A 24896-nucleotide genomic window follows, 5' to 3' on the forward strand; every position below is an offset into this window, starting at 1 on the left:
TATACGCCGGGATCCGGAGTCATGGATGATCCTGCGGTCCTGTGTCATGGATTGCGAGTCCTGGATCTTGAGTCGTGGCTGTGGTCCTGGATCATAAGTCCTGGATGGATATACTCGTGGATTCATCTTCCTATTATACACACATGAATTTCCAAACATTTGGACTACCTATGTTGCAAATGTATTATCTTTTCAATTTATACACGGCATCTATTGCACGTCTGTCCGTCCTGGGAGAGGGATCCCTCCTCTGTTGCTCTCCCTGAGGTTTCTCCCATTTTTCCCTTTAAACTGTGGGTTTTCTCTGGAAGTTTTTCCTTGTACGATGTGAGGGTCTAAGGACAGAGGGTGTCGTATTGTCATACTGATATTCTGTACAAACTGTGAAGTCCACTGAGACAAATGTAACATTTGTGATATTGGGCTATATAAATAAACATTGATTGATTGATTGATTGATTGTTCCTTCTTCTGCACTGACTCAACACTCTTCCAGTTGGAACATATTGTTATGGCCTGAACATATATCACAACCCAGTCTCATGGCATTTCGTGTTCACCAACACGATTTTGAATCTATTGATTCGTGTTCACCAACACGATTTCCCCCTTTTTTTCGTGTTGCACAGCACGATTTTAAAAGCAATGTATTTCTACTGGTAATGTGTTTCGTGCCTGCAGCACGTCTTTTTCTCCGGTCGGGTCGTGGAAGACCGGAAGCTGTGTGGTTCATAAAAACATGTTCTTAACCAATATCAAGCCACAATTATTGCTTTTATTTTAAATCGTATAATTTTGGACTTTTGTGAGGAAAATAAATGGGGCTCAGAGCCTCAGAACACTGAAATCTGTATTTTTTAAATCTTTTTTTCCTTCTAATTTGTTATTCTTTTCAAAATAACACACTGTTATTTACTCACCAATAACACACAATTATCCTTGCTTTTATTTATTGGTTTAATTCCATAATCTCGGGCTTTGTTGGCGTCCTTCAGGAACTGAATTTCAAAATAAAAATAACCGGAAACAGACGTAGGCATTTCGAGCGATTACCCAAGATCCTCAGCTATGGTTTAAGCTCGCTGATTTGGATGTTTTAGCCGCAATGCATGCTGGGATTTGGTGTTTATATGATATGAAATCCGGAAAACATTTTAAAAGAATAAAATAATACTTAATTCCGAGTGTTTTTGCTTTTCTCTTTGAAAGTCATCACATAACGGCATTGTAATACACGGTCCGGCTGCATTACATATTACAGATCTGCCGTAGTTCTTTATTTATAGAGCCCTGATGAGAAGACCTTTGGAAAAACTGGAAGAAATCCCGCCGAAACTGAATACTTAACTTGGATCATAAATATATCAACAATTAAACAACATCTTCAATTTCTCTTCACACAATACGTCTCCTTGCAGTATCAACCTTAATTCGGCTGACTTTTATATTTGATGTAATTCGTAGATAGGTTATATTTACACCATACACAGCTGATATAAAAGGACTTTGATTTTCTTTGAATATAAGAATGTAAATACTGAGTCTGAAATAGTATAGCAATATGCTATAAAATTATGTGAAAACATGAATAAAACTACACATCTTCAGATGTTGTACATACATAAGTGTCCTACACTAATAATACAAAGTTATTATAGCTGTGTGTACCTTGTGTGCACCGCCTAGTGGTTAAAGCACGTTATTGAATTATTGTTTTTATGTTATATTTGATTAAAAAAATATTAAGAGTACATTCTTTCATAGGGGGAAAGTAGAAGGTCTGTGATAGAAATATAGAATATAAAAAATCAAGAAGATACTGTAAGTGATCTCTACAATAAAACAGTTTAGAGCAGGATGTACAAAGATATTAATAGGAGGATGTGCAAAACAGAAAAACGAATTAACCTTTATTCAAACATTAAATAATACTTTAGATTAAGGTCCTCTTTTAAATAAGAAAAAAACTTTGGGGGTATCTACAGATAAATATTAAGCCTGACAAAGTACTTAACGTCTAATATATTGCTTTCCTGCAATGTTAACTATGTTGGAGCACTTATTTTAACTGATATTATACATATGAATTATACTCTTATGTATGTAGATAGTATAAGAAATGTGCAGAATATGACAGTTTAATGGTGGAGGTACAAACCCATGTTGATAGATGTCTTGTAATGTGCTGTTGAGGAACCTGTGACCCAAGATTTTCATTCATTGCATACACCGTAGTTTTGTATATGATATGTCAATAACCTTTGAAAATCTTGAAATCTTGAAAAGGGATGTGCAAAATAGCCATTATACAGTCTTTAATTAACTATTAGTAGAGAATAACGAGTAATGAATATACGTTATTACTCGTTTCCATTCATGTCAATTGCAGATAAATGTTTAGTCTTCTCAAGCACCAACTATCAAATATCTCTCCTGATTGTTGGCACTTGGCAATCAGGTTAACCTCTGAATTGTGGAGTAGAATTAGAAAGTAACAATGAGCTGTCACGTGGGTATATATTAATGCTGCTTATTATGGACACAAGCGATTTTCACCCATTTATTAATTATATGTTTTACATTTGATAACACCAATGTGTTTAATACTTGCAACTTCTCATTTTGGGAAAAACGAAAACGTTCAGTAGAGACGTCCCATGGAACATTTTGCGAAACACAATAGCCAGCATGTGTAGTTCTGGGGGGTGCGTTCGATTCCAGTTTTGGATAGTCTGGCGTGGTTTTGTTCCATTTCAAACAGCTGTTTGACGTTCGGCGTAACCTTGGCGCACTGCCACTCCAACATCCAATCCCAGCGCTTGAAGATTAATCACGGGGACTGTAGTCCTAAACGATAGCTGGGGATTTTGGGTAGTGTAGTGTCTTCGGCCATCCTAAACTCCTAGAGGCCTACGTCTGTTGCCGGTTATTTTTATTTTGAAATTCAGTTCCTGACGGACACCAAAAAAGCCAGAGATTATGGAATTAAACCAATAAATAAAAGCAAGGATAATTGTGTGTTATTGGTGAGTAAATAACAGTGTATTATTTTGAAAAGAATAACAAATTAGAAGGAAAAAAAGATTTAAAAATACAGATTTCAGTATTCTGAGGCTTTGAGCCCCATTTATTTTCCTCACAGACGGCAACAAAAGTCAGAAATTATACGATTTAAAATAAAAGGAATAATTGTGGCTTGATATTGAGTAAGAACTTGTTTTTATGAACCACACAGCTTCCGGTCTTCCACGACCAGACCGGACAAAAAGACGTGCTGCAGGCACGAAACACATTACCAGTAGAAATACATTGCTTTTAAAATCGTGCTGTGCAACACGAAAAAAAGGAGAAAATCGTGTTGGTGAACACGAATCAATAGATTAAAAATCGTGTTGGTGAACACGAAATGCCATGAGACTGGGTTGCATATCATTGCATAATTGGACAGAGCAGACTAATCGACCCGAGTGAAACGATAAGCTCTGGTTTTACTGTCTGTAATAAATGTTAGTGCATCATCTTGCAAGGAGGTTTGAGAATATGCACAAACAATAATCAAGTATTAGATTACAGTCATAATAAAGAGGCTCAAAGGCAAAAATCAACAAATGAACATGTGGCTTTAAGGAAAAGTGGAATTTATTATTAACTGCGGATTATTTTTGTTGCTTCTTGAAATATAAAAATGTAACATATGTATAATATCAAATACAAATCTAGTTTTGCTGAACAATAAATACTCTTTTTTACACTACTGAAGAATGTGTGTTTTTCCTTTCCATACATATGTTTTTACAATATGTTCTTAATAAACTAGGCATACATCAGCTCACCCTGTATGTGTGTGTGTGTGTGTGTGTGTGTGTGTGTGTGTGTGTGTGTGTGTGTGTGTGTGTGTGTGTGTGTGTGTGTGTGTGTGTGTGTGTGTGTGTGTGTGTGTGTGTGTGTGTGTGTGTGTGGAGAATCCTTAACAAGCCTCACCTGTGCTTTGTTGTTAAGTGGAATATAAAGCAGCTGCTGATGTCTCAGTTAATCATCCAGTCCCCTTCCTTTTAGACTTGTGTTTTTGTTGGAAGGTGTGCTGGACATTTGCCAAGCTCTGATACTGACTGTATTCTTGTAGTTTTGGGTTTTGCTGCTTACAAACTGCACCATGCTGAGGCTTGGGAGCATGTAAGTTACATTTCTTGTGAATTTCTTTCTATGTGTATACTTAATTGTCTCTAAATGATGTGTTTTATTTGTTCAAGCTTGTTATGGATGGCTGCAGCTATCATCTTGGGTCAAGCCAGGCCTAATGTGAAGCTAAATTCACAATCAAGTAAGCTTCAATTCTCATGAAGTCATTTTATACAGCATATTAAGTCGGTTTACATTCTCCTCACAAGCCTTTTATTTTAACAGGCAGTGGGTTAAGGTCTGACTGTGCCGCAAATGTAATGAGACTGTCGTTGGACAAGGCTTTAGCAGTGGGAAACCAGCTTGAGGTGGAGGCTATCAGTAAGTACTTGCACTGCTAATAATGAGCTGATTGGTTCATCACTGAGGAAAGGGGTCCTTGACAAAGCTTATTCTCTCCCCTCAGATGGCACCAAGCACATTTTGTTGACACCTAGCATGGCTGCTCAGTGTGGATACAGCATGGAGTCTGACCCATGGGGTAATACCAGAATCTACACCTCCCTGATGGGCTGCTTTGTGGACAACAAGGTTTGTTTTGAGCTAAAGTGGTTTAACAGCATTCAATGTAATTTTCTACCAAGTTTAGTTGGGGCCACATGTGCTAATTCTGTCTCGAGTGACTGAATTAATGGCTCAACAAGCACATGGTTACTCCCATTTTTGTGTTTACCTGAATTCAATTTTTAAAGTTACCCTTAAAAGACACAAAGTACTTTTCCCTTTTTTGTTTGGTACATCCCTAAAATGTTAACACTGCTCCACTCAAAACTGTATTAATCTACTAGGTACTTTCTTGACTCATTTGTTACACAAATATCCATTTAGACTTCAAATGTGTCCCTGAAGGCAAGGATATTACATTTTCAATGACAAAAAAGCTGGAACCAAAGAATATTACGGAGTTTCTCTCAATTTGTTTTATATTTATAGGATGATGCTACATTTAACGTTGGCTTGAGACTCCAGATGTATGGCGAGAATCCATCAGACGTGGTCAGTCATGACGTGTATCAGACTTGCAGCTACACTCGCTGGGCCTCCAGGGAGATCCTCTGCGACAGGAACTACATGGAAGTAGGTCATCTTTACATTGATGATTCCACTGTCTTGTGTGTATGGAAACAAATGCTAAAACCACAATTTTCTGTTTTAGGTTTCGCACCACATGGCTAACCTTGATGCTGAAGCTAAGGGTCAGACTCGGGATGGTAAAGACGACAAGCTCAACGCCAATCCTGAAGTATGTTGAATTAAACTGTTCAGATACTACAGTTTAATTCCTCCCTACACCAATGAGGATTTAATTATTATTTGTTCTTTCCTCTAGTCCTCTGGTGCATCACAAGGTATCTGGAAGATGACGTTTTACACCCCAGAACCAGTGGCCATGGTGCTGCAAGAGGCTGAACAAGCCGGCTACGCTGCCAAAACTACCTCTAGTCGTCTGGTTATGCGAAGCCCGTACAATACAGCAGAGACTTATTCAGAGGATGTAAGCAACACACTCTCATACAGTGTTTATTTCCTTTCCCTCCTTGTCAATTATATTAAACTTCTCCTCTCTTTAGGTGGCTGGAATCCCCATGGAAGTTTTCAGGGTGAGCGCCTACTACATGGCACCACAGGGTCTGAATGTAGTGAACTTGGCAGCTGCTTGTCCCAAAGGTGAGTCCTGAGCAACATATTGCCTTCACAGTAAGCTTAATAGTTGCACAGTTAACCTCAACGGCTCCATTTTGTCATCAAAAGGTGGCGTCCTCTTCACCGAGGATATGATCTCTTGGCACGTACCTCGCCGTGTGACTCCTCTGTTGGACGGCAGAATTACAGGCTCAGAAATGCACATGGGCATCAACGGGCAGAGGCTTGATAGATCTCAGATGGTCGCACGGGGGTACACACTGAGCACCACAGACTTCCACATCGTCGTCGAGATCCCAGTGGGCTCGCCTGATGGTTACTACAAGGTTGGGGAAATCTCTAGATTAGAAATGCAAGAGTCACTAGTGCATTTGCATGTTTTATTGAAATGTCATGAATTATTGCAGAGCCATGCCCCAGATGACCAGTACCACATCACCTACTTCGTGGAGCCCATGCTTGAGGTACTGTGGAGGGAAGATGACACCCAAGATGATACCAGATACAAGGTTTTGTTCCCCATCATGACCCCTCGGATGCCTCAACCTCCCCAAATCCAGGATGGTAAGTCAAATTTTCTAGTGAGTATGAAAAAAATGTTGGCGACCAAAAAGAGGTTAGACTTTTACCTAGCTTTGGATCAACAAGTCTGACACAAACTCGAGGCCTGTTTCAGTGGTCATTTTGGCCAAAATGGTGTGTTTGTATAGGAAATCAAGAAAGCCAAGTACAGTATAATCCACTTTTGCTTACAAAGAGTGCCTTTTTTTTTTTTTTTAAAGTAGCACTCAAGCCAACTACTAAATTGTTCTCTATCAATGTTGAGGCTGGTTTAGAATTTGTAAACCTGCCACGTTCTGTCCCTCAGACACTGTCCCAGAGACTCGGGTGTTCAGCGTTCTCTTGGGAACCTTTCTCCATGACGTTGAGCTGAGGAACATCACCTTCTCCACCGGGGTCCTCACTGTTGAGGAGAGCAATGCCAAAGGCTTCACAGTCCAGGAACACAGCTTGGCTAATGGCTCCAAGATTTTCTCTCTTCAAGTTTCCTTTGATGCCGATGTTGTCTTAAAACATGTATGTGACATTATAGATTAAAAATATCACTTTGTACCAGCATATTTTCAGTGTTGCTGAGCTTTTATTTCATTTGTTGCAGAATCCTGAGCGCATGGTTACATCCTACTTCCTCCCTCTGATCTTTGGGTTGATCATCCTGCCTGAAGAAACTCCGTTTGCTCTCCCGGTCGACCTGCAGGCCTCTCTGCAGGATGTTGGTGAGATCATATTGAATTTGCTTTTGACAATATCTTTATGCAAATTGTGTTTTCTAAAATGAAATGAAACATATTGGAGTAAAAGCTACACAATCAAATGGATAATGCATGCTTTGCTGCTTTAGTGCTACCCATCATGGCTGGCACCTGTGATCAGAACCAGTTTCACATCAGCGTGAAGTTCGGGAGTCACGGCTCTAATTTCAAGGCTATCGTTGGACCTCGAGAGCTGACGGCTGAGATGGCTGAAGACTACAATTTCTATGAGAACGGCACACACCTCAGCCTCATTCTGCCATACACTGCCAAGGACGCTGTTTTCGAGGTATGTCAAAACTACAACATCCCACCATAGATCTTCTGCATTGGCCAACTTTACTTTCTTTTCCACAGCTGCTCACTGCAGAATCAGTCAAATCCAGAATTTACCTGCTTCTGTTGGATCGTGCAAACGACTGGGTGCTTGCTGATCTCTATCTGGCTTGCTACTTCCCCTTAAAAGCAACTGGTAAGATGTGACATCTAAGTATATTTGCTGCTTTAATTGATGGATTTTTGTTGCTTTACACATTGCCTGCTTCTTCCTCCAGAGTGCCACCCCAATGGCACAATGACCGCTGTGGCTGTGAAGGTTGAATCTACTCGTAATCTGGAGCCAAGTCAGCTGACGCTAAAGGACCAGTCCTGCACACCACAGTTCAGCGACGATCGCTTTGCATATTTCTCCTTCAGTGTGGATACCTGTGAAACCACCAGAACGGTGAGTGTGAAATCACATTTAAATATCAAAAGGGCTTTTTGTCAAATGTTAATGCGTTTTTGTTAAATAGTTCTTTGACAACTACATGATGTATGAAAATGAGATCCGCCTGTCTTACAACAACGCCAAAGGATTAGCCAACACATCACCAGTTGATCCTGATTACAGGTAAAATATTTGATTCTGTATAATTGGAGATGAACACCTTCAATGTATGTGTTTATATATTTTATTTTTCCCCTAATAGGCAAACTATTTCCTGCTTCTATGTGGTCAATAAGACTCAGGCTGTTGCCTTCAGCGCTAAACCAAGAACCTTTGAGCCCGCTGCAGAGATCGGCGCCGGGCAGCTGATGCTGCAGATGAGGCTAGCCCAAGGCATGGTGGAATTTTATAACATCTTGTTCATGCATACAAAACACTGTAAATATCCAGGCCTCCTTTCTCTAACGGGACTCTTCTCCTGCAGATCCATCCTACGAGCTCTTCTACCAAGCAGAGGATTATCCAGTGGTGAAATATCTGCGGCAGCCTCTGTATTTTGAGGTGGAGCTGATGCATTCTACCGACCCGCACTTGGAACTCATTGCTGAGAACTGTTGGGCAACCCTTTATGAAGATAGGACATCTCTGCCAAGCTGGGACATCATTGTGGACAGGTAATGTTGTGCAAAACTAACTACTACATGTTCTCAACTGAGACCTTTGGCCAGAAGTGAGTTGTGTAAACACTGTCTTAATGATCCACTAAAAAGCATTCTAATTTCATTTAATGGCAGCTTTATTTTAACTTTCGAATTCCTTCACTAGCTGTGAGAATCGCGATGACAGCCATGCCACAGTTTTCCATCCCGTTGTGAGTGACTCCAGAGTTTTAGTCCCGTCCCACATCAAGCGCTTCTCTGTAAAGATGTTCACGTTCACTAAAGATGACGAGGTTCTGAAAGACCAGGTAAGACTTGTAAATCCAAATCAGGAGTCTTTTGGCCACTGCTGCATGTAGCCCTGTGTAATAAATCATCCTGTCTGTCCACAGATCTATGTCCACTGTGATGCAGTGATTTGTGACACGAGCAGCCAGGCAGATGGTTCCTGCAGAGGCCAGTGTGTGCATCCTCCAGGTCAGAGCTACTCAAGACCTGCAGGTGTAAAAAGGGGTAAGTGATCGAGTCTGATCAAATGTAGTCGATCTGGATGTGCTGCTGGTAATCTTTACTTGTTTTGCAGAGCGAAGAAGCACCGACTCAACACGCCGAAAGCAGATCTCCTCTGGGGCAATTATTCTGTCTAACCTCTGAATATTTTCTGAAGTGTTTACATTGTGTCGTTTGCACCTTATGTATATTTGTTCATTGTTTGGCTCCAGGACCAGGGGAACACAATTTTATCTATGAATTTACTGCCTTTTATATTGATGGATGACGATAACGACTCGCGCATTTTGAAAAATAAACGAATACAAAAAATAAAAGCCACATTTATTCATAGTCTCTTTTATCAATGTGTTGCATCTTCTGTGGTCAACTGTAAAAGCAGGTTTTGTGTCAACCAGTACCCTCATAACTCCAACAAAATGCAGAGAATCATCAACATATGTAGAAATTACATCTTGTATAATAAACAAAATGATAAGTTGTGTTGGGCGCTAAATGAAATACATTCTGAAGTTATTATTTCCTCATTGATAAGCCTTGCCTACTGGAGACGCACTAAAATGTGATGTTTGACTGTCCTCACTTCCGCCTTTAGGAAACACAACAAACCTTAAAGACCCAGTGAAGTGCATGTTTTTGCATCATAATGAAATGGCAGTTTCATTCCTTACATATCATTGTGCCTGTTCTTGGCTAAAATAATTTTTCATAATTCATAATTAATGAATTAATGAATTATTAATTTTGCCGTCTGAGCCTAACGGAAGTTGCAGACGATAGTGGCTGTGACGTCACAAGATGTACCCAGTTGCGATTGTAAACATGGCGGAGACTTTGGAAAGTGATACTAGTGTGAGAGAAATGATTGATTTGGACAGCTTTTCGGACAGGATAGATGAGGAAAGTGATCAATTTGGTGCACTTTGAGGGCAACATTAAGAGATTTATGGATACAGCTCTCAACACTCATATGAAACATATATTTCAATAATCAAAAAACATTGGAAGGATTTCTTAACCTATTTTATACAACTAATATTACATAGATGGAAATATTTGTTTACATAGATGACCAAACCCACTGAGATAACTTAGGCTACAGTTTACCTCCCTGAGCTGACGTTATCTCTCTCAGTCCCACAGGAGAGCACTCTCCCTCTCCTTATTGTTGAAACAGCTAATCTCCGTTAGCTCCGAGCTAGCACCAGATGCTAACGACAACCCTGTAACTCTCTCAGTCTCTCTTTCTCTCTCTCTCGAATCGACAAGTGGCCTTTATTTATCATGATCGATCAAATAATCTACGAAACAATGACACCAGCCAGGCTCACCTTCATCTTTTGGGAACAGAAACATCGCCACTTCGGCAGACTTGACATTACTACAGCCAGCGGCAATGCATCGTTTCCCCTGTGTTTTTCATCCCTCTTTCTTCACTGTCGCCTCTATTGTCAGGTTTTCTCGATTGGCAATCACTTCCAGTCGACTCCGACACACTTTCCAGGAAAATACTAGCTCAAAAACGTTGAGAAATTCGACTTTGAAAAAGAGAAAAAATGAACGGTGGTGAATGTAAACAGTGCGGCGGCATCCATCTCGTGAAGTCACGCAGTAGATCGCAAGCCACGCCCACGAAGGCGAAGGTCGACTGCAGATTTCCCCGGCAAATTCAAAACTCGTCAAATTCGTTGCTATTCCAACATCTTTTGATATGGGTTCCAATGGACAATTTTGGTCATTACTATACGTATTAGCATAACAGATCATGCACAGGTGCACACTTCACAGGGTCTTTATTAACATTCAAAGCCAATGGAGCAAGACAACCCTCAAATACTTGGAAATGCTCACTCTAAGTTTAAAAACCAGAACTTCAAATGTGCAGAATAACTGTATACAAAGTGTCTCTTCCTGCTTACAGTCCAGGTACTGTTTGTTCAATTTTTGGCGATGTAAAGCAAGTCTGCAGTCTGTAGGCTAATAGTGTTATAGCTTATTCTGCTATCCGTCAAATTCTGTGACCCCGGTTAAAGCTAACATCCATCGTGTTTCTCTCACTTTGTCATTACATTACATGTATTGTTTGAGACTTTCTTTAACACTGTCATATTTTCCATAGGGAATGTGAAGCCTGTGGTGATGACTGTTTATCATAATTCACTCATGGAACTACAGGTTGGGGGTATTGGTCCGCACGTACACATGTTGACTGTACCTACTGTGTTTTCTTCCCTTCTCTTCCCGGACTTCAAGCCGGCAACATGTGCTTTTCTGCTGCTCAAAGCCAGCTTTGCACCTTCGATGCACCGCCTCCGACTCCCTTCTCTCTGCACTACACTGGTGACCCTGACATAAGTCTCGCAGAAGTTTCCAAGACTGGACCGAAAATGGCTAGAAACGCCGTTTTTATCAAACTGCCGGGGATTTTTGGAAACGTCCGTGGCTGCCTCGTGCACACGGACTGAGGCTCGGTGCGTCCTCTGCGGAATGGCCGGGGACGTCGCTCGACATTCCCACATCGTTCCGGCGCTTGGAGACAGCAAGCCTTCCGACCACATGGAGACGATACGCGACCTGCTAGGTACGAAAGAACCCGACTTGTTGTTCACGGGACTGTTTCTTCCAGACATGCGGCAGCATGTCCAGACAGTGCTTGCTAACACGGCTAGTGTTGAGCCCCGCGCTTTATCCGAAGGAGCTGACCGGTTCTTCCTGGCCGCCCTGCGTTTTACCCCTGAGGTGCTGGCCCCGACACGCAGCGGCACCTTCCCTGGTAGAGGCACGCCGCCTAGCAGAGACTCCGGGGCTGACAACATCGAATAACGGCTACCGACTTGCGGCTAACGGCCGTCTAACAACGACGGCTGACAATAACGGCTAACAGCTAATGGCTAACAACGACAGCTAACGGCTAACAACGACGACTAACGGCTAGAAGCTAACGATGACTGAGAGCTAACGGCTAGCGGATAACGGCTGACATTGTCCATCTGTTAACTCTTTTTGGTGGTGCCGGAGAGGAGGTTCGCCCAAGTCGTGTGGATCCTCTCGCAATTTCGCCCACTTGTTTTTTGATCGTGGACAGGACAACCTTTTTGAGCTTTTCCTTGGTGCCTGAGATGAGGTTCGATCATGTCTGGTCGGCCTCGTGTGGACCCTCTCGCTTTTTCACCACCTCGAAAGCGGTTTCGGAAATCGCTCACATTTTCATCGGCCCATGGGTGGCGTGCTTCGGGACCCTTTCTGGTCTCTTCCTTCGCCTCGGCAACAGCTTCGGACCTCGCCCACGCCTTCATCGAACTACAGGTTGGGGGTATTGGTCCGCACGTACACACATGTTGACTGTACCTCCTGTGTACCTACTGTGTTCCCTCCTTTCTCTTCTTCCCTTCTCTTCCCAGACTTCAAGCCGGCAACATGTGCTTTTCTACTGCCCTTTCTGGTGGATTTTAGTCCCTCTTTTTTTTATATGAATATAAAACAAATCTTTCAACAAATGGCTTCCATATAATGTGAGCTATTGACCCCAAATCAATGCAGCATTGTACAACATAACTAGACGAGATGGATACACACCTCTTTGTAGAATTCAATTGCCTTTTATATGAATATTGTATGTATTGTAATATTCAATGTGGGATGGAATCATACAGTGGAGGTATGACTTTGCAGCATTGACAGTTAAGAAAAGTCTGATTTGTTTCAAATTGAATTTAACGGTATTGGATAATTTCTTGATATGTTTCTTAAAAGTCAAGTTTGAGTCCAGTATGACTCCAAGATACTTAAAGTGGGGGACTAGTTCCAATTCTGCTCCGTTTAAAAACACATTGGATCCTTCGATTTTGACTGGTCGTTTACTGAACATCATGCACACTGTTTTTTTTGCATTTAACTGTAAGCAAATGTTTTTCAGCCAGTGTTGAACCTTGTCCAATGCATTTGAGAGAAAGGATGTAATCTTTTCAGTATTCTTCCCCTGTACAAAGATGACCGCATCATCGGCATCAGTGACGTGCGGTGAGCTTCATGGCTGGTGAGGCACTGACTCTTTCAGATTCAGATTTACAAATGTTATATTTTGACCTTAATGAAAATATTTGGTTATTTTCAAAAGCTTTTTTAGTCTGATGCTTCGATTCATTTTAAACAGACCGTTCAACAAAAGTTTACCCAAAATCCAAATATTGGATTGTTCTTTCTTAGTAATATCCCATTTTCATTACAATTGTGGTCTTACCTTGACTTGAAGATTAAGTCCATGCTCTCCTTCTGGACAACAATCTCTATTAGTTTCTTGTAAAAGTCCTCCTTATCTTTCCTGTAGTTTCAAAAGTCTAGTTTGTTGTTTGTGTCTATCCGTCTCTGCGTAGAATAACAGTAGCAACAAGAACCTGTGGGCTCACGTGCGCCCCCTTCAGTGCGGCAGAGGTTATGGCTGCCTCTCCTGCTGCTTTTTTCATTGCCGTTATATGATGAGACCAGCGAGACTAAATATCATATATACGTTAAATAAGTTATTTAGAGACTATGGATGGCGAGGATAAATGTAATAAAGGGATCTACAAACATTACATTGGTGACCTACAGTGAGATGGTAACAGGCATGCGCTTAGTGCCCGCTTTCCAGACAGTTTCTGTGGGGTGACACATTCTGAGGTGAGGCAGAGCTCATCTGTGCCTCACCTCACCCCACAGTAACTGGCTTGAGCGCGGGAACAAAATAAGTGCCCGCGCTAAATTAGTGCCCGTGCTCCAGCAAGTTACTATGGGCTTACGAGAGGCAGAGCTCGTCCCTGCCTCACTTCTCATCGCTACCTGTAGTTGTAGCGGAGCTCGGCAAATTGGCTGATTTTGACTTTAAAAAGCGATTGGAATCATACACAAATCACACTTACATCATAGATCAGTGGAGACATTTTATTATTATTACTATTTAGTTTTTCTTTAGTTGTTTTTCTGTTACATTGGAGTATGACAGGTGAGGCTCTGCCTCCCCTGCCTCCCCTGACTGCACTTCGCTGATCGGCATACATTTGTACATTCAAATCAGGACATACATTAGGCAAGTCATTAATGTACAGAGAAAACAGTAATGGTCCAAGAATGGAACCTTGTGGAACCCCAACAGGGTTGACAAGGTAGGGGGATTTGGTACCGTTGACCAAAACACACTGTTTTCTGTTCGATAAGTAAGACTCAACCCACTGTATTGAATCTGCCGAAAAATTTGAAATACGTCAGCTTTGTAAGGAGCACTTGGTGGTCAACAGTGTCAAAAGCCTTCCTGAGATTAAGGAAGACAGCACCTACATATGGGCTCGTGTCCAACATAGATTTAACCTTTTCCACAAAGACACAGTTAGCTGTCTCAGTTGAGTGGTGAGAACGAAAACCAAATTGCATTGAAGAATGTTGATTATTCTCTCTGAACTAGCTAAATACATGGGTCTGGGGTAGATTTCCTTAGAATTGATTGTGGCATCTCAACCGTGTGGTCAGATCGTGGCCCGTGACATTTCTTGTGAATTCTCTGGCCGAAGCTCCAAATAAACCGTCAGTGTTTGCCATCAAAGCTCCAGCTCTCCTCGTGTCTCTCTGAGTCCCGACTCCAATTGCTTCAGAAGTTTCCCCCACAGTCATGACAACTATGTAGTTTCTTTATTGGCTGCAATGTTCATTGGCTTCAATATCATATTTGTCCAGTGTAGGATTAATATCTGGTTTGCTTTGGGTAGGACAATGCTTCACATGATGCCAGAAAGGAAACAAAATAAAATAGAATAGGTCGACTAAAATCCTATAAAAAAGAGGTGTATTAATACAATGCTGCATTGATTTGGAGTCACATGGTCACATTGTGGTACAGTAGATACATAGATTGGTAAAATGATCAATCAAAAAAGCACAGCACTGGCTCAGTGAACTATAGAAACTAAGCTTTCTTTAAATAGCCTTTCCACAAGCTTCCTGTTGGTTGTTTTAGCAGAATACCTTGTGGCAATGAATCTTTCTTGAGAAGTCAACCAGCTCTCTTCTAATATAGATTTATAACATCTGTCATTAACTGTGTTGTGGTGTGATCCCAGCATTGGATGGGTTAATGTGTGTTTGTGTCAGTTGGTATGTTCTTCTTTTAACACCAGATGGAGCTGTGTACTCACTTGTTCTCATGATGCCCAGAACTTAAAACTGCTGACTCTTAATGAGCTAGTTTGGCAGTACTTTACATATCATGACATTTTTATCTATGAACATGTTTAATGTCTTACAGGTGTTTTCGATGACGCCAAGGGTGACTTCCAACAAGTATTGAAGATGAATCCAGATTTTGAAGATGCCAAAGTGAGCCTGAAACAGACACTTCTGGACCAGCAGCACAAGATGGACAGGGGATACTGACAACTCCATAAACTATAGAATATACATTTTTATAAATCCTGAAATCTGTTGGCTTGAAGAAACAATCTCTGAAGCTTTGTCAAATTATTTCCAATAATGTACAGCTATCGTATCAATAATTGGAATTGTATTTGATCTGAACATGACCCTTTGATTAAAGATATCAGAATGAAGATGAGCCTTAAAGCAAACACAAACCACATAAAAAATAACCTACACAAGGAACAGAAACAATGAAAATAAAACTATTGCTGCAAAAACATTCAGTTCGAACCTATGAAACCAAGTAGAAATCCCAAAGGGATGGGTGCAACATTTTGATATGGTTTTTTTAAAGCAGTGCATTGATTATTCCTTCTTCTGCACTGACTCAACACTCTTCCAGTTGGAACATATTGTTATGGCCTGAACATATATCATTGCATAATTGGACAGAGCAGACTAATCGACCCGGGTGAAACGATGAGCTCGGGTTTTACTGTCTGTAATAAATGTTAGTGCATCATCTTGCAAGGAGGTTTGAGAATATATACAAACAATAATCAAATGTTAGATTACAGTCATAATAAAGAGGCTCAAAGGCAAAAATCAACAAATGAACATGTGGTTTTAAGGAAAAGTTTCATTTGTTATTAACTGCGGATTATTTTTGTTGATTCTTGAAATATAAAAATGTAATATATGTATAATATCAAATACAAATCTACTTTTGCTGAACAATAAATACTTTTTTTACACGACTGAAGAATTTGTGTTTTTCCTTTCCATGCATATGTTTTTACAATATGTTCTTAAGAAACTAGGCATACATCAGCTCACCCTGTGTGTGTGTGTGTGCGTGTGTGTGCGTGTGTGTGTGTGTGTGTGTGTGTGTGTGTGTGTGTGTGTGTGTGTGTGTGTGTGTGTGTGTGTGTGTGTGTGTGTGTGTGTGTGTGTGTGTGGAGAATCCTTAACAAGCCTCACCTGTGCTTTGTCGTTAAGTGGAATATAAAGCAGCTGCTGATGTCTCAGTTAATCATCCAGTCCCCTTCCTTTTAGACTTGTGTTTTTGTTGGAAGGTGTGCTGGATATTTGCCAAACTCTGATACTGACTGTATTGTAGTTTTGGGTTTTGCTGCTTACAAACTGCACCATGCTGAGGCTTGGGCACATGTAAGTTAAATTTATTGTAAATGTCTTTCTATGTGTATACTTAATTGTCTCTAAATGATGTGTTTTATGTGTTCAAGCTTGTTATGGATGGCAGCAGCTATCATCTTGGGTCAAGCCAGGCCTAATGTGAAGCTAAATTCACAATCAAGTAAGCTTCAATTCTCATGAAGTCATTTTATACAGCATATTAAGTCGGTTTACATTCTCCTCACAAACCTTTTCTTTTAACAGGCAGTGGGTTAAGGTCTGACTGTGCCGCAAATGTAATGAGACTGTCGTTGGACAAGGCTTTAGCAGTGGGAAACCAGCTTGAGGTGGAGGCTATCAGTAAGTACTTACACTGCTAATAATGAGCTGATTGGTTCATGACTGAGGAAAGGGGTCCTTGACAAAGCTTATTCTCTCCCCTCAGATGGCACCAAGCACATTTTGTTGACACCTAGCATGGCTGCTCAGTGTGGATACAGCATGGAGTCTGACCCGTGGGGTAATACCAGAATCTACACCTCCCTGATGGGCTGCTTTGTGGACAACAAGGTTTGTTTTGAGCTAAAGTGGTTTAACAGCATTCAATGTCATTTTCTACCAAGTTTAGTTGGGGCCACATGTGCTAATTCTGTCCCGAGTGACTGAATTAATGGCTCAACAAGCACATGGTTACTCCCATTTTTGTGTTTCCCTGAATTTAATTTTTAACCCCTTACCCTTAAAAGACACAAAGTACATTTCCCTTTTTTGTTTGGTACATCCCTAAAATGTTAACACTGCTCCACTCAAAACTGTATTCATCTGCTAGGTACTTTCTTGACTCATTTGTTACATACCCATTTAGACTTCAAATGTGTCCCTGAAGGCAAGGATATTACATTTTCAATGACAAAAAAGCTGGAACCAAAGAATATTAGGGATTTTCTCTTAATTTGTTGTATATTTATAGGATGATGCTACATTTAACGTTGGCTTGAGACTCCAGATGTACGGCGAGAATCCATCAGACGTGGTCAGTCATGACGTGTATCAGACTTGCAGCTACACTCGCTGGGCCTCCAGGGAAATCTTTTGTGACAGGAACTACATGGAAGTAGGTCATCTTTACATTGATGATTCCACTGTCTTGTGTGTATGGAAACTAATGCTAAAACCACCATTTTCTGTTTTAGGTTTCGCACCGCATGGCTAACCTTGATGCTGAAGCTAAGGGTCAGACTCGGGATGGTGAAGACGACAAGCTCAACGCCAATCCTGAAGTATGTTGAATTAAACTGTTCAGATACTACAGTTTAATTCCTCCCTACACCAATGAGGATTTAATTATTATTTGTTCTTTCCTGTAGGCCTCTGGTGCATCACAAGGTATCTGGAAGATGACGTTTTACACCCCAGAACCAGTGGCCATGGTGCTGCAAGAGGCTGAACAAGCCGGCTACGCTGCCAAAACTACCTCTAGTCGTCTGGTTATGCGAAGCCCGTACAATACAGCAGAGACTTATTCAGAGGATGTAAGCAACACATTCCTATACAGTGTTTCTTTCCTTTCCCTCCTTGTCAATTATATTAAACCTCTCCTCTCTTTAGGTGGCTGGAGTCCCCATGGAAGTTTTCAGGGTGAGCGCCTACTACATGGCACCACAGGGTCTGAATGTAGTGAACTTGGCAGCTGCTTGTCCCAAAGGTGAGTCCTGAGCAACATATTGCCTTCACAGTAAGCTTAATAGTTGCACAGTTAACCTCAACGGCTCCATTTTGTCATTAACAGGTGGCGTCCTCTTCACCGAGGATATGATCTCTTGGCACGTACCTCGCCGTGTGACTCCTCTGTTGGACGGCAGAATTACAGTCTCAGAAATGCACATGGGCATCAACGGGCAGAGGCTTGATAGATCTCAGATGGTCGCACGGGGGTACACACTGAGCACCACAGACTTCCACATCGTCGTCGAGATCCCAGTGGGCTCGCCTGATGGTTACTACAAGGTTGGGGGAAATCTCTAGATTAGAAATGCAAGAGTCACTAGTGCATTTGCATGTTTTATTGAAATGTCATGAATTATTGCAGAGCCATGCCCCAGATGACCAGTACCACATCACCTACTTCGTGGAGCCCATGCTAGAGGTACTGTGGAGGGCAGATGACACCCAAGATGATACCAGATACAAGGTTCTGTTCCCCATCATAACTCCTTTGATGCCTCAACCTCCCCAAGTCCAGGATGGTAAGTCACATTTTGTAGTGAGTATGAAAAAATGTTGGCGACCAAAAAAAGAGGTTAGACTTTTACCTAGCTTTGGATCAACAAGTCTGACAAAAACGCGAGGCCTGTTTCAGTGGTCATTTATCTCAAAATAGTGTGTTTGTATAGGAATTCAAGAAATCCAAGTACAGTATAATCCACTTTTGCTTACAAAGAGTGCCTTTTTTTTTATTTTATTTTTTTAAAGTAGCACTCAAGCCAACTACTCAATTGTTCTCCATCAATGTTGAGGCTGGTTTAGAATTTGTAAACCTGCCACGTTCTGTTCCTCAGACACTGTCCCAGAGACTCGGGTGTTCAGCGTTCTCTTGGGAACCTTTCTCCATGACGTTGAGCTGAGGAACATCACCTTCTCCTCTGGGGTCCTCACTGTTGAGGAGAGCAATGCCAAAGGCTTCACAGTCCAGGAACACAGCTTGGCTAATGGCTCCAAGATTTTCTCTCTTCAAGTGCCCTTTGATGCCGATGTTGTCTTAAAACATGTATGTGACATTATAGATTAAAAATATCACTTTGTACCAGCATATTTTCAGTGTTGCTGAGCTTTTATTTCATTTGTTGCAGAATCCTGAGCGCATGGTTACATCTTACTTCCTCCCTCTGATCTTTGGGTTGATCATCCTGCCTGAAGAAACTCCGTTTGCTCTCCCGGTCGACCTGCAGGCCTCTCTGCAGGATGTTGGTGAGATCATATTGAATTTGCTTTTGACAATATCTTTATGCAAATTGTGTTTTCTAAAATGAAATGAAACATATTGGAGTAAAAGCTACACAATCAAATGGATAATGCATGCTTTGCTGCTTTAGTGCTACCCATCATGGCTGGCACCTGTGACCAGAACCAGTTTCACATCAGCGTGAAGTTCGGGAGTCACGGCTCTAATTTCAAGGCTATCGTTGGACCTCGAGAGCTGACGGCTGAGATGGCTGAAGACTACAATTTCTATGAGAACGGCACACACCTCAGCCTCATTCTGCCATACACTGCCAAGGACGCGGTTTTTGAGGTATGTCAAAACTAAAACATCCCACCATAGATCTTCTGCATTGGCCAACTTTACTTTCTTTTCCACAGCTGCTCACTGCAGAATCAGTCAAATCCAGAATTGACCTGCTTCTGTTGGATCGTACAAACGACTGGGTGCTTGCTGATCTCTATCTGGCTTGCTACTTCCCCTTAAAAGCAACTGGTAAGATGTGACATCTAAGTATATTTGCTGCTTTAATTTATGGATTTTTGTTGCTTTACACATTGCCTGCTTCTTCCTCCAGAGTGCCACCCCAATGGCACAATGACCGCTGTGGCTGTGAAGGTTGAATCTACTCGTAATCTGGAGCCAAGTCAGCTGACGCTAAAGGACCAGTCCTGCACACCACAGTTCAGCGACGATCGCTTTGCATATTTCTCCTTCAGTGTGGATACCTGTGGAACCACCAGAACGGTGAGTGTGAAATCACATTTAAATATCAAAGGGGAATTTTGTCAAATGTTAATGTATTTTTGTTAAATAGTTCTTTGACAACTACATGATGTATGAAAATGAGATCCGCCTGTCTTACAACAACGCCAAAGGAGCAGCCAACACATCACCAGTTGATCCTGATTACAGGTAAAATATTTGATTCTGTATAATTGGAGATGAACACCTTCAATGTATGCGTTTATATATTTTATTTTTCCTCTAATAGGCAAACTATTTCCTGCTTCTATGTGGTCAATAAGACTCAGGCTGTTGCCTTCAGCGCTAAACCAAGAACCTTTGAGCCCGCTGCAGAGATCGGCGCCGGGCAGCTGATGGTGCAGATGAGGCTAGCCCAAGGCATGGTGGAATTTTACAACATCTTGTTCATGCATACAAAACACTGTAAATGTCCAGGCCTCCTTTCTCTAACGGGACTCTTCTCCTGCAGATCCATCCTACGAGCTCTTCTACCAAGCAGAGGATTATCCAGTGGTGAAATATCTGCGGCAGCCTCTGTATTTTGAGGTGGAGCTGATGCATTCTACCGACCCGCACTTGGAACTCATTGCTGAGAACTGTTGGGCAACCCTTTATGAAGATAGGACATCTCTGCCAAGCTGGGACATCATTGTGGACAGGTAATGTTGTGCAAAACTAACTACTACATGTTCTCGACTGAGACCTTTGGTCAGAAGTGAGTTGTGTAAACACTGTCGAATTCCTTCACTAGCTGTGAGAATCGCGATGACAGCCATGCCACAGTTTTCCATCCCGTTGTGAGTGACTCCAGAGTTTTAGTCCCGTCCCACATCAAGCGCTTCTCTGTAAAGATGTTCACGTTCACTAAAGATGACGAGGTTCTGAAAGACCAGGTAAGACTTGTAAATCCAACTCAGGAGTCTTTTGGCCACTGCTGAATGTAGCCCTGTGTAATAAATCATCCTGTCTGTCCACAGATCTATGTCCACTGTGATGCAGTGATTTGTGACACGAGCAGCCAGGCAGATGGTTCCTGCAGAGGCCAGTGTGTGCATCCTCCAGGTCAGAGCTACTCAAGACCTGCAGGTGTAAAAAGGGGTAAGTGATCGAGTCTGATCAAATGTAGTCGATCTGGATGTGCATCTGGTAATCTTTACTTGTTTTGCAGAGCGAAGAAGCACTGACTCAACACGCCGAAAGCAGATCTCCTCTGGGGCAATTATTCTGTCCAACCTCTGAATATTTTCTGAAGTGTTTACATTTTGTCGTTTGCACCTTATGTATATGTATTCATTGTTTGGCTCCAGGACCAGGGGAACACAGTTTTATCTATGAATGTACTGCCTTTTATATTGATGAATGACGATAACGACTCGCGTATTTTGAAAAATAAACGAATACAAAAAATAAAAGCCACATTTATTCATAGTCTCTTTTATCAATGTGTTGCATCTTCTGTGGTCAATTGTAAAAGCAGGTTTTGTGTCAACCAGTACCCTCATAACTCCAACAAAATTCAGAGAATCATCAACATATGTAGAAAATACATCTTGTATAATAAACAAAATGATAAGTTGTGTTGGGCGCTAAATGAAATACATTCTGAAGTTATTATTTCCCCATTGATAAGCCCCGCCTACTGGAGACGCACTAAAATGTGATGTTTGACTGTCCTCACTTCCGCCTTTAGGAAACACAACAAACCTTAACATTCACAGCCAATGGAGCAAGACAACCCTCAAATACTTGGAAATGCTCACTCTAAGTTTAAAAACCAGAACTTCAAATGTGCAGAATAACTGTATACAAAGTGTATCTCTTCCTGCTTACAGTCCAGGTACTGTTTGTTCAATCTTTGGCGATGTATAGCAAGTCTGTAGGCTACTAGTGTTACAGCTTATTCTGCTATCCGTCAAATTCTGTGACCGCGGTTAAATCTAACATCCATCGTGTTTCTCTCACTTTGTCATTTCATTACATGTATTGTTTGAGACTTTCTTTAACACTGTCATATTTTCCATAGGGAATGTGAAGCCTGTGGTGATGACTGTTTATCAGAATTCACTCATGGAACTACAGGTTGGGGGTATTGGTCCGCACGTACACATGTTGACTGTACCTACTGTGTTCTCTTCTTCCCTTCTCTTCCCGGACTTCGAGCCGGCAACATGTACTTTTCTGCTGCTCAAAGCCAGCTTTGCACCTTCGATGCACCGCCTCCGACTCCCTTCTCTCTGCACTACACTGGTGACCCTGACATAAGTCTCGCAGAAGTTTCCAAGACTGGACCGAAAATGGCTAGAAACCCCGTTTTTATCAAAATGCCGGGGATTTTTGGAGATGTCCGTGGGTGCCTCGTGCACACGGTCTGAGGCTCGGTGCGTCCTCTGCGGAATGGCCGGGGACGTCGCTCGCCATTCCCACATCATTCCGGCACTTGGAGACAGCAAGCCTTCCGACCACATGGAGACGATACGCGACCTGCTAGGTACGAAAGAACCCGACTTCTTGTTTACGGGACTGTTTCTTCCAGACATGCGGCTGCATGTCCAGACAGTGCTTGCTAACACGGCTAGTGTTGAGCCCCGCGCTTTAGCCGAAGGAGCTGACCGGTTCTTCCTGGCCGCCCTGCGTTTTACCCCTGAGGTGCTGGCCCCAACACGCAGCGGCACCTTCCCTGGTAGAGGCACGCCGCCTAGCAGAGACTCCGGGGCTGACAACATCGAATAACGGCTAATGGCTAACAACGACAGCTAACGGCTAACAACGACGACTAACGGCTAGCAGCTAACGATGACTGAGAGCTAGCGGATAACGGCTGACATTGTCCATCTGTTAACTCTTTTTGGTGGTGCCGGAGAGGAGGTTCGCCCAAGTCGTGTGGATCCTCTCGCAATTTCGCCCACTTGTTTTTTGATCGTGGACAGGACAACCTTTGAGCTTTTCCTTAGTGCCTGAGATGAGGTTCGATCATGTCTGGTCGGCCTCGTGTGGACCCTCTCGCTTTTTCACGACCTCGAAGGCGGTTTCGGACATCGCTCACATTTTCATCGGCCCATGGGTGGCGTGCTTCGGGACCCTGTCTGGCCTCTTCCTTCGCCTCGGCAACAACTTCGGCCCACGCCTTCATCGAACTACAGGTTGGGGGTATTGGTCCGCACGTACACACATGTTGACTGTACCTCCTGTGTACCTACTGTGTTCCCTCCTTTCTCTTCTTCCCTTCTCTTCCCAGACTTCAAGCCGGCAACATGTGCTTTTCTACTGCCCTTTCTGGTGGATTTTAGTCCCTCTTATTTTTTTTATATGAATATAAAACAAATCTTTCAACAAATGGCTTCCATATAATGTGAGCTATTGACCCCAAATCAATGCAGCATTGTACAACATAACTAGACGAGAAGGATACACACCTCTTTGTAGAATTCAATTGCCTTTTATATGAATATTGTCATTGTTGGGGATTAATTGACCAACCTTGAGCAGCCGTTATCTCCCATAAGGAGGGGCTGCCCTATCATATTGTTGATTTTGCTAGTTTATGACGGGGCAACTCTCTGTCAGAGATAGTTATTGCTGTGGGACACCTGGAGCACATTCTTCTCTGGGTGTTGATGACCCCAATCCATAAGCGACAACAAATGTGATTCAGTGTCCTCAGCTGTTTAGTCTATCTATTGTTTCATTTCATCGTTTATTTGGCAGGGACAATGCACAGTAATGAACACTTAAAACATTCAAATGTGTCAAGCGTAACAGTGCCAGATTTAGATTTGAGCTAATTTCCATCCGCAGTCCCTCACATAAAACATTTAAGAAAATTATATTTTACAAACAAAGCTAAAACAAAATACATGATATGCAAAAAGTTCAAAAGAGCAAGAGCAGCATACACAAGTATTTACCACATGGCAGTACAATATAGCAGCTACGACATATAAAGTGCAAGAGAAGATACCCCTGTATTAAAGTGCATTTAGCGGTGACTGCACGTCTGTTTATTTCTTAACCATTCTTTTAGTTGACCTTTAAAGCTATTGAGAGTGGGACAATCCCGTATCTCAGTTGGGAGGCTATTCCAGAATGAGCTGCCTTTAAAGGAGAGGACATTTTGTCCAAAAGTGGTCCGTCTATGGTGGACTTCACAGTCTCCTCTGGTTTCTGACCTATGCAGTGTCCATTGTGTTTTTTGTGGATGAATTCCCCTAAGGGAATGTAAACATTTATAAAAAAAACACAGACTTTTAAAAGACTTTAAATCGTCAAAACTCAAGAAATTGTGTATTTCAAGGATGGTACAGTGGTGGTATGAATTTGGCTTTCTGTCAAACACCTTGATAGCTCTCTTGTACAGCTGTTCTATTGGTTTCAGGTTTGTGGCACAAGCAAACGACCAGTTTGTAAAACAGTATTCAATGTGGGATGGAATCATACAGTGGAGGTATGACTTTGCAGCATTGACAGTTAGGAAAAGTCTGATTTGTTTCAAATTGAATTTAACGGTATTGGATAATTTCTTGATATTTTTCTTAAAAGTCAAGTTTGACTCCAGTATGACTCCAAGATACTTGAAGTGGGGGACTAGTTCCAATTCTGCTCCGTTTAAAAACACATTGGATCCTTCGATTTTGACT

At 41.9% G+C, this 24896-nt stretch overlaps 3 protein-coding genes and 1 long non-coding RNA gene across 4 annotated transcripts; all 4 read left to right on the forward strand.

Annotated features, from left to right (window-relative positions):
- The first annotated feature begins 4009 nt into the window (after positions 1–4009).
- LOC307015105 lies at positions 4010–4729 on the forward strand. The gene is made up of 4 exons (XR_013801422.1): positions 4010–4173; positions 4251–4321; positions 4405–4500; positions 4586–4729. It is a non-coding gene; the product is annotated as an uncharacterized lncRNA (long non-coding RNA).
- A 755-nt stretch (positions 4730–5484) lies between these two features.
- On the forward strand, positions 5485–7470 carry LOC307015103 (uncharacterized protein). Its single transcript, XM_079643499.1, has 7 exons — positions 5485–5674; positions 5751–5847; positions 5932–6149; positions 6231–6387; positions 6692–6900; positions 6983–7100; positions 7226–7470. The coding sequence occupies exons 1-7, from the start codon at positions 5540–5542 to the stop codon at positions 7453–7455; spliced, it is 1164 nt and encodes a 387-aa protein (XP_079499625.1). The 5' UTR covers positions 5485–5539; the 3' UTR covers positions 7456–7470.
- A 189-nt stretch (positions 7471–7659) lies between these two features.
- Positions 7660–9347, forward strand: LOC307015104 (zona pellucida sperm-binding protein 2-like). The gene is made up of 7 exons (XM_079643500.1): positions 7660–7860; positions 7931–8028; positions 8108–8238; positions 8330–8519; positions 8671–8812; positions 8897–9017; positions 9088–9347. Exons 1-7 carry the CDS (start codon positions 7711–7713, stop codon positions 9156–9158), a joined length of 903 nt encoding a protein of 300 aa, XP_079499626.1. The 5' UTR covers positions 7660–7710; the 3' UTR covers positions 9159–9347.
- A 7096-nt stretch (positions 9348–16443) lies between these two features.
- Positions 16444–21690, forward strand: LOC307016261 (uncharacterized protein). Its single transcript, XM_079645300.1, has 21 exons — positions 16444–16568; positions 16646–16716; positions 16800–16895; positions 16981–17105; positions 17506–17649; positions 17729–17815; positions 17903–18067; positions 18144–18240; positions 18325–18542; positions 18625–18781; positions 19094–19302; positions 19385–19502; positions 19628–19827; positions 19896–20010; positions 20093–20262; positions 20333–20430; positions 20510–20640; positions 20732–20921; positions 21014–21155; positions 21240–21360; positions 21431–21690. The coding sequence occupies exons 1-21, from the start codon at positions 16549–16551 to the stop codon at positions 21499–21501; spliced, it is 2745 nt and encodes a 914-aa protein (XP_079501426.1). The 5' UTR covers positions 16444–16548; the 3' UTR covers positions 21502–21690.
- The last annotated feature ends 3206 nt before the right edge of the window (positions 21691–24896 follow it).

Source organism: Notothenia rossii (genome assembly GCF_949606895.1).
Source record: "Notothenia rossii genome assembly, chromosome: 8".
Classification (NCBI taxonomy): domain Eukaryota; kingdom Metazoa; phylum Chordata; class Actinopteri; order Perciformes; family Nototheniidae; genus Notothenia; species Notothenia rossii.

Coding starts and splice junctions, on each gene's coding strand:
- LOC307015103 (XM_079643499.1), top strand. CDS start 5,540: ATGACGTTTTACACCCCAGAACCAGTGGCCATGGTGCTGCAAGAGGCT. Junction 5,848..5,931: donor GGCAGCTGCTTGTCCCAAAG/GTGAGTCCTGAG, acceptor TGTCATCAAAAG/GTGGCGTCCTCTTCACCGAG. Junction 6,150..6,230: donor CGCCTGATGGTTACTACAAG/GTTGGGGAAATC, acceptor GAATTATTGCAG/AGCCATGCCCCAGATGACCA.
- LOC307015104 (XM_079643500.1), top strand. CDS start 7,711: ATGACCGCTGTGGCTGTGAAGGTTGAATCTACTCGTAATCTGGAGCCA. Junction 8,029..8,107: donor CCAGTTGATCCTGATTACAG/GTAAAATATTTG, acceptor TTCCCCTAATAG/GCAAACTATTTCCTGCTTCT. Junction 8,813..8,896: donor ACGAGGTTCTGAAAGACCAG/GTAAGACTTGTA, acceptor GTCTGTCCACAG/ATCTATGTCCACTGTGATGC.
- LOC307016261 (XM_079645300.1), top strand. CDS start 16,549: ATGCTGAGGCTTGGGCACAT. Junction 16,717..16,799: donor GAAGCTAAATTCACAATCAA/GTAAGCTTCAAT, acceptor TTCTTTTAACAG/GCAGTGGGTTAAGGTCTGAC. Junction 21,361..21,430: donor ACCTGCAGGTGTAAAAAGGG/GTAAGTGATCGA, acceptor CTTGTTTTGCAG/AGCGAAGAAGCACTGACTCA.